The sequence below is a fragment of the Phaseolus vulgaris genome, chromosome 5 (genome assembly GCF_000499845.2).
Source record: "Phaseolus vulgaris cultivar G19833 chromosome 5, P. vulgaris v2.0, whole genome shotgun sequence".
NCBI lineage: Eukaryota > Viridiplantae > Streptophyta > Magnoliopsida > Fabales > Fabaceae > Phaseolus > Phaseolus vulgaris.
This window is the reverse complement of record NC_023755.2, coordinates 32,978,503-32,987,959: the sequence shown is the minus strand read 5'-3', so window position 1 is coordinate 32,987,959 and position 9,457 is coordinate 32,978,503. Positions and strand designations below refer to the sequence as shown.

General features: G+C 39.4%; 2 protein-coding genes across 2 annotated transcripts; one reads left to right on the top strand and one right to left on the bottom strand.

The window, feature by feature from the left end:
* Window positions 1-4,971: 4,971 nt before the first annotated feature.
* LOC137834342 (uncharacterized) lies at window positions 4,972-6,720 on the bottom strand. Its single transcript, XM_068642400.1, has one exon. The coding sequence runs from the start codon at window positions 6,718-6,720 to the stop codon at window positions 4,972-4,974; it is 1,749 nt and encodes a 582-aa protein (XP_068498501.1).
* A 1,073-nt stretch (window positions 6,721-7,793) lies between these two features.
* On the top strand, window positions 7,794-8,897 carry LOC137834341 (uncharacterized). Its single transcript, XM_068642399.1, has one exon. The coding sequence runs from the start codon at window positions 7,794-7,796 to the stop codon at window positions 8,895-8,897; it is 1,104 nt and encodes a 367-aa protein (XP_068498500.1).
* The last annotated feature ends 560 nt before the right edge of the window (window positions 8,898-9,457 follow it).

Sequence of the window (9,457 nt, the reverse complement as noted above, 5' to 3'; positions counted from 1 at the left end):
ACACCTTGATATATAGACTGTTTCTCCCTGTAACTTCATCCCTTCTTCCGCCACCCCATAATAAACTTGATTTTCCCATTATACCCTTTAATAAATAATATTAAAAATTTAAAACTAAATCTAACTTTTATCTTTTCACTTTCGCTCTTTTAGCACAAGCGACGTCCACCCCTCCCCTTTAAAGCACCAGCAACGCCACTCCCACTACATATTCCAACTCTCAACTCTCTCTTGCAATCACTCTTTAATGACCCTCTTTATGCAGCACAAACATTCAAAGAGGTTACTTCTCGATTCTTTGATTGTAATTCTGGATTCTTTTATTGTAACTATTGTTGGAGGAACTATTTTAAAGCATTGCATATTTGTCTTTAGTTCAGCATCATTCTACATCATGTAACGCAGGTACACATTATATAATTCGGTACTGTTTAATTAGTTTTCAGATTATATAATCCAGTAGATTTTTTTCAATCATTTTGATTTACGTACTATGACATAGGTTTTGGATTGCATAGGTTTCTGAATTATACACTACAAGAAAAACTCAAATTACATACAGCTAAAATTCGTATGTAACACACAAAATCCGTATATAAAACACAGTTACATACAGATTATATACGAACAAAAATTCGTATATAAAACTGTCATAGGTAACTGTTACATACGGATTTTGGATCTGTATGTAATTACATACGGATAAATCTGTATGTAAAATCCGTATATAAAATCCGTGTGTCATTATATACGGATAAATCTGTATGTAAAATCCGTATGTAAACATACGGATAAATCCGTATGTAAATTCGTATGTAATTACATACGGATAAATCCGTATGTAATTACATACGGATATATCCATATGTAATTAACAGGCAGACTTACATACGGATTTATCCGTATGTAACATTGTACACAACAGTACCATTTTTTGTATTTGGAAGCAGCCTATATTTTTTGTATTTGGAAGCACCCCATATTCTACACCTGCATATATCCATCAACATTCTAGTTTTCAGAAGACAAATATTCATCACATTCAAAGTTATCCATACATACAATACTTACTATTTTCAAATATCTAAAATGTATTTCATTAAAACAAAGTTCTAGAGAAGCTAATAATTATTATATTCTTCACCGGGTGAATTTTGTTGTTCATCATGAGTACTATGATGTTGCACTTCATTTGACTGCTGATTCGGTTGAGTTGGTGGCGGGGTATTTGGCTGCTGAAAAAACTGTTGTGTTGCAGCTGCTGCCTCAGGTGGTAGATATTGCATCATGAAATTTTGAAAGTTTTGAAACCTTGCATCCATGCGTTCAATATGCTGCCTAAGTTCAACAATTTCTTCTGAATTAGTCTTCTTATTACTAGAAGATGGTTGTGTTTCTTGTAAGTAGCGACCAACACAGTCGTCCGGTCGATCAACACGTCTAACCCCATATACTCGTCCCTTGTACCTTCGACCTACAGTTTCTAACCAACAACGGCTTCTCAATTTTTCCTTCTCAGCAGGATCTAATGGAGTAGATATTGAGGTAGATTGTGACTTAGATAATGCTTGAGACAATCTACTTTCAAAATCTTCCTATTAAAATGAAAAATATTTGTTATCATACCAATTAATGTATATGAAAAAAAGAGTTTAAAAAAAAGTTTAAAAAAACTAACATGAGTCCGCCTTGATCTATCATCAATAAAATCTCCAGTGCTCTTCCGTATATGTGTTTGTTGAAACACTTCATCAACATGGACCGAGCGGCCAAGCTCCTCTGTCTATAAAGAAAACATTTCATAAATTAAGAAGATAATAATTAATCATAGATTAATATAAAAAAAATTATATGGAAATCATACCAAACGAATAGCGTGTTCATGAACACTAATAGATCCTCTAGTGTGCAAACATCCATCTTTTTCAGACAAACGATTCTTTTTAGCTGTATCACATTTGGATCGATACACAGCCATGTTCCAGTGTTCTTGGAGGCTGTTCCAAACATTATTGCCAATCCATTTTGGTCGTTTACCTTCTTGGCGAGCATCTTTAAACATTTGTGAAAGGGTGTGAGAAGCTTTTGTATGGAAATTTTTCTTAACTTTTTCCTCGTCCTCAGCCCTCCATGTGACCTTCCTCTGCAAAACAACAAGAATCATCAATCCAAATTGTAAAATATAAAATATTTAAAGGGAATAAAAAACAAGTACCTTAAAACGTTGAAAAAATATATCCCGTTCACCCTTTGGGATTGCCCCCCATGTTGGCCATGGCTCACCAAATTGTTGCTTGATGGTGGCAGTGATGGCCTTTGATGCAATTTTTGATGGATAAAACCTAAATACCAAAACAAAGTTAGTCAAAATTATAAAACAATAATAATAAATTATATAAATTGAATTTTGTTATATTCTTACCCTCCCCCAATAGGCTGAATCAGAGGTCGATCACCAGCTGAGAGGACCTCGTCCTCTAAGTTATTCGCTGCAGAAGCTGAGTGCGTCCCTCCAAGATGTGTATATGGGGATGGTGTAATATCTGGTAGGGTTGATGCATTAGAACCAACACGTGGAGATGGTGTTGATGCAATAGCATCTTGTACTGGTGGGGTGGATTGGGTAGCATCTGGTACTGGTAGGGTAGATCCATGAACTGAAGAAGGAATAGGTGTATTGGGTTGACTTGATGATGGATTTTGGTTGTTAAATCATGATAACAATTTTATCACATAATTTCTTTTCCCTTTTTTTTGGTTGTTACTCGGTGATGGTTGATCAGAACCTCCTGATGACATATATATATATGGCATGAAATGATAATGAAGGTTATATAAGTTTATCAATGGAGAAAAATATGTTGAATATAGTTTAATAAAAAAATTGAAATAAACATGTAAAAATTTCATCAGCAAACATAAAGCTCAAATTAATTGGAGTAATAAACAGTATGTTAACAACAACAATACAATACTAGTTCGTACAATAGATATTTTTGTTAACATTGGCTTCCTAAGTCTATTCAGAGCTAGAGATGTCAAAGTCATCTCCATATTCATCTTCACTTTCTCCCTCTTCATTGTCTTCTTCCCATTCATTTGTTTCTTCATCTATCTGATCTTCAAATGATGATACATTGTTTATGTCCACTTCTTCAAGCTCAGCCTCTAAATCTTGTAATCCTGAAACCCTTTCAACTTCAATCACTTCATTAACATGTGACATTTCATCAACTTGATATGGCACTTCAACTTCTACATCATCAGAATCAATACGACCTCTGGGCTTCGTTTTGATTGCAACACACCAACCACGTTTGTCTTTGCATGATGTTGCATATGGTACATAATAAACTTGTCGAACATTATGTGCATTGATAAAAGGATCAAATGGCACATATCTTCTATCCATTTGAATATCCACAATACCATATTTGGAGTCCACTCGTGTACCTCTTGTTGATAGATCAAACCAATTACAGTAAAATAATACAACTTTGTTATCTGAGGTCAAAGAATTGTACTCCACCTCATATATGTGTTGAATCACACTGTAGAAATCATCCTCACCTCCTTCTGTAAGACCCTTTACATGGACCCCACTATTTATTGTTTTCTTTCCCTCGCTCCATGCATGAGTGTGAAATTTGTACCCGTTCACAAAGAAGGTGTGCCACTCTTTTACACACCTTAAAGGACCAAGTGATAAATCTCTTAAGTGTTGGTTCTTCACATTTAAAGGGTCTTTATGAACCTATAAATATATCAATGTCATTTATTTTTTATGAAATGGTTAAAGAAGTCCAAAAAAAAGTAAATTATATAATTTGTTGATACATACTTGTGTCCTAAACCACAAAGGAAAATTTGTATGTATACGAGCCGAGGCATGTGATTCAGAAATTTCATTACAATGTAAGAAAGAGCTGTGAATATATAAGTGTCAATGCATTTGGTTAGCGATAACTTAATGAATCAATAACAGTGTTTTAAACTAATATCTTGCATGAGGCTTACTCGAGGTATGGTTTAACTTCATTACAGTTGATAAAAATATGAACATGAGCTGAGCTCAGTTCTTCATCAGTTAACCAACGAGTGATCTTGCTCCCAGAATGACATCCAGGTTGGTCAAATACAGATAAGATTGATGGAAGTCTTTCACTTTCAATGTCCACTTCATTTCTACAATGTTGTGGTCTTAACATGAAGTTGTTAAAATAATGTGAACAAAAGTGAGTTGTCTCACGATGCAAATAAGATGCACAAATAGATCCTTCTACCCTAGCCTTATTCTTCACTGATCGTTTAGCATATCCCATGAATCTATAATCAAAGAAATATGTTATGATTGATAGTTATATTTCACATTAAATAAAGACTAATTACTCTTATTATTACCTTTCAAATGGGTACATCCACCTATAATGGACAGGTCCACCAAGTTTGGCTTCATATGCTAGATGGACAGGGAGATGTTCCATACAATCAAAAAATGCCGGGGGAAATATCCTTTCCAACTTACAAAGAATTATTGGAATGTTTTGTTCCATCCTAGTAAGATCATCCTGATTTAGTGTTGTAGAACACAAATCTTTGAAAAAATGACTTACCTCAATAATGGGATTTAGAACATGAGTTGGTAACAAACTAAATGCTATGGGAAGTAGGCATTCCATGAATACATGACAATCATGGCTTTTCATCCCAAGCACCCTTCCCTTATTCACATCAGCACATCTAACCAAATTTGAAGAATATCCATCAGGCATCCTATGATCTTTTAACCATTGACACACATGTTTAATTTCCTCTGTTGCAAGTGTGTAATTTGCTTTTGGCTTCAACATCTTTCCATTAGGATGTGACTTCAGTTCCAAGTCTCTTCGCCTACAATACAAACTTAAGTCCATTCGTGCTTTGTCATTGTCCTTTGTCTTCCTAGTCACATTCATGACAGTGTTAAAAATGTTATCGAAGAAGTTTTTTTTCAATATGCATAACATCAAGATTATGTCTTAATATATTGTCTTTCCAGTATGGAAGATCCCAAAAGATGCTTCTTTTTGTCCAGTTATGCCACTCCCCGTAACCATGTATTCTTTGCACACCACTTTCAGTTACTTTAGGATAAGCCTTTACTCTATTCCAAACTTGTGTAGGTGTGAACTTAGGTGGTGGAGGATCCATGTCAACTTCCCCATTCTTGAACGCATTCTTGTTCCTCCTAAATGCATGATCATTCGGTAAAAATCTACGATGCGAGTCAAACCAAAAAAAATTTCCCCCATGATGTAATCTAAATGCCTTTGAATGCTCCATGTAATGTGGGCATGCTAATTTACCATGAGTTCCCCAACCAGACAACACATCGTATGCAGGAAAATCATTAATCATCCACATTAACACTGCCCTCATCATGGAGTTCTCTTTCCTTGAAATATCGTATGTTGGGACACCACTCCACAATTTCTTCAAGTCGTCTATCAAGGGCTCCAAAAATACATCAATACCAGCCTTTGGATTGAATGGGCCTGGTATGAGACAACTCAAAAACATATAAGGTTTAGACATGCAAATTTCGGGAGGAAGATTATACGGGGTCACAATTATTGGCCAACATGAATAGGGTGCATTTGATGCTTGCACATATGGATTAAAACCATCAGAGCATAAACCTAATCGCACATTGCGTGCCTCCACAGAAAAATCGGGATATATTGTATCAAAGTTCCTCCAAGCCTCGCCATCACATGGATGACGCAAAACACCATTACTGCTTCTGTTATCATAGTGCCATGTCATTTGTCCCGCAGTCTGTGTTGAAGCATACATTCTTTGCAACCTTAGAATTATTGGCAAATAGAACATTGCCTTTACAGGAACTGGTTTTTGGTTACTTGCTTCGGTGTTCTGGTGATGATACCTTGACTTGTGACAAAATTTGCATTGAAGCAACGCTCCATCATTTTTACCGTATTCGTTATCATAGAAGAACATGCAACCATCCACACAACAATCAATCCTCTTGGCCTGTAATCCTAATTTCGACACTAGCCTTTTTGCATCATAATAACTTTTAGGCAAACCTATTTTGGTAGGTGTTGCATCTAAAAGAATTTTTGAAATAAACTCTAAGCATTGGTTAGGAATATTCCAATTTGATTTGCAAGCTAATAGTTGGACACACATTGATAATTTGGAGTCAGATGACCCTTTATATAATGGCGCATTTGCATCCAACAAAAGGTCATAAAATCTTTGAGTTTCTTCGTTCGGAGGCTCTTCCATGTAATCTACATTTGGTACTCGAAATGACTCTTGTTGTCTAAGAGCATCATACACCATGTCTTCCATCAACCTAACTTGGTCATCTTGTGACTGAAGGTGTGCACCTCCAATTATTCCCAAAGGCATGCAATTATCGTTATTATCCAAGTCACCTTCTACCATGTCTTCACCATGATCACTCCAAATCCAATAATTATATTTGAAACCATGTTTGTAGAGATGAACCTTCACAAGTCTTTCCTCCAAAATTCTTGTACAATCACACTTAGTACATGGACATCGTATTCCCCCATCATTCATATAACATTCTTGTTGGCAAGCTTTGGTTATAAACTCTTCAACTCCCAATATAAAAGACTCTTTCAAAGCACCTCTTCCTCTATAACACCTATCATACATCCATCCACGATTTGATGGAAACTGATCCATGTTCTGTTCATAAAGTAACTGACAAAAAGTCAATAATTTTTTCAAAGATCGTGCTATAAACGAACATTTAAGAGTTCGTGTTAGAAACGAACATGTAAGAGTTTGTTTTGTGTTACAAACTCTACCTAAATCGTCTTTAGGTATTATAATTAGTAATAAAAAAATATTTTTCATGCATTAAATTACAGAATTTTACACATCAGAAATCGTAATGAGAATTTACCCAATGACAAGATATTGGATTGTATTGACATTTTAAATTATGAATTTATCACTTATGCCTACATTGACTCAGATGAGGAAGCGAGCCATCAAAAAAAGTTCACTGCTATCATTATTTTAAAATTATCAAGTTTTATAGCTAATAAATTCATACAAAAGTTCACTAAACCACAATAACAGAAACATAAAAATATACACCAGCTCATATAATATATAAAAATATACCACACATTAAGCACCACTTATATTTTTTTTCTATTTTCAATATATTTTTATTTTTTTATTGTTTTTTGTTTTTCAATTTTAGTGTTTTTTAATTTTAGTCATGTACTGGGATGACCGACCTGTCCCTTGACCCGGTCAACCCATGTGCCAGGACCATACTTAAGGTACGAGGTCGACCATGTGTCACACGTGGCCGACCGACACCGAGTGCTCAAGTCAAAGGTTGACCCAATTAACGAAGGTTAACCCATGGTTAGGAAACGGCCTAATCCAACCCTAATTGCTAAACAACCCCCTAATCCGGCCCAACAGCGAGGGCCCATCAAGGTAATATAAATATCATGCATTCCAAGGAATAAGGTACGTCATTATCTACAGTATTCCAGCCAGCCGAATACGATACCCCACAGACTTGAGCGTTGGAGTGCCATCTGCAGGTACCCCACCCGCCTGAAGGATCATCCAGCAAGAAGAACCGGAGGAGGAAGTGAAGCGCGACCGACCGAGTGACGTTCGAAGATAATAGTTCTCCAAGTCCCCAACCTCGTTTGAGAACAATTGGCGCCCACCGTGGGGCCGAGGAGAGCCAGCAACAACCACAGCAGTAGATGGTATCAACCCGCAGCATGGCAAGCATGACCGAAGCAGACCAAACAGCAATGATGATGGCCCTTCAGAAGGAGCTAGCAGAGATGAAGAAGGCACATGAGGAGACGGCTAAGAAGAATGAAGAGGAGATCAAAAACCTCCAAGAAGAAAACAAGCGAATGAAAAGATTGGTCGAAGGGGTGCCATCCCTCGCTGTGACTAATCAGGCCGGCAGGTCCCACGCTACCGGGGCCGGCGTCCAGGTCGAGAAAGACACCAAGAATGATTTCACCCTGGAGATGGATGGGGAATCCCACCCCAGCAAGACCATCAACACCACCGCCCCAGCGGGCCCGGACCGACGCCATCCCTTCACTGACCGTGTCATGGAAACCCCCTTGCCAGACAAATGGAAAGGCTTTAACAGGGACCGTTACGATGGGACGACCGATCCAGATGAACATGTGGACGCGTACACGACCCATATGAGCCTGTACACCACGGACGACGCAGTATTCTGCCGAGTCTTTCCAACCTCACTGAAGGGCAGCGCTCTGAGCTGGTTCACCAAACTCCCAGCACACTCAATAGATTGCTTCGAGACACTGGTAGCTAAGTTTGACATCCAGTTCGCAACCAGCCGCCCCCACCATCTAACATCCATAGCCCTGGTCGGCATTCGTCAAGAGAGGGGAGAGTCCCTCCGAACGTTCATCGACCGGTTCAGCAAGACCGCTATGAGCATTTGCAACCTCAGCCCTGAGGTGGCGATGCACCACATGCTGACCGCCCTCAGACCCGGCCCGTTCGCTGACATCCTGTGCATGCAGCTCGCTATCAATCTAGATGACCTTAGACGCCGAGCGGCCAAGTTCATGCAGCTGGAGGAACTTCGTGAATTCAGAAACAACGCCCGAGCCGAGGCAAGCGGGGAAAAGAAAGAAGATAGAGAGCGGCCAGGAAGGTCCCGAACCGGTCGGGACCAGAAAAGGGACAGTCGCGGACCCCGTTTCTCCCGCTACACACCTTTGAACGCGGAGAGGAGCAAAATTTTACAAGAGGCCCTGAGCGCCGAGTTAATACCACCGCCCCGAAGGGCCTTGAGCCCAGAAAATGCCGACCGCAACAAACGATGCCGGTAGCATAAGAATACCGGCCATTCAACCGAGGAGTGCCAAGCCCTGAAGGACAAAATTGAGGAACTTATCCAAGTCGGGCACCTCAGGCGCTTCGTGCGCGGAACCCGAGAAACGCGCCACTCCCCATGCAAGGAGCAAACGGTCAGGAGACGAGACCGAACCCCCCCAGGCCCACGAGATGGCGAGAGGCGAGGTGACCGAAGGGGACGAAGAGACGACCGCCCACAAACTGAAACCCGCAGCGGCCGATAAGTGATTAATACCATAGCCGGAGGGTTCGGTGGCGGAGGCAGTACCAACAGCACGCGCAAGAAGCACCTCCACGCCGTCCACCAAGTAAATCTTGTCTCCGTCCGACCAAGGATGCCACCAATCACGTTCACAGATGAAGATTTCAAGGGGATAGACCCAACCCAGGACGACCCCATGGTGATATCGGTCGACATCGATAACTTCACGATCAAAAAGACCCTCGTGGACCAGGGGAGCTCGGTCGACATACTATACTGGAAGACCTTCAAAGCCATGAGAATACCGAAGGAGGAAATGATGCCCTACAACGA

Bases quoted from the DNA above. Each gene is read 5' to 3' on its own strand.
- LOC137834342 (XM_068642400.1), bottom strand. From the start codon at position 6,720: ATGGATCAGTTTCCATCAAATCGTGGATGGATGTATGATAGGTGTTAT.
- LOC137834341 (XM_068642399.1), top strand. From the start codon at position 7,794: ATGGCAAGCATGACCGAAGCAGACCAAACAGCAATGATGATGGCCCTT.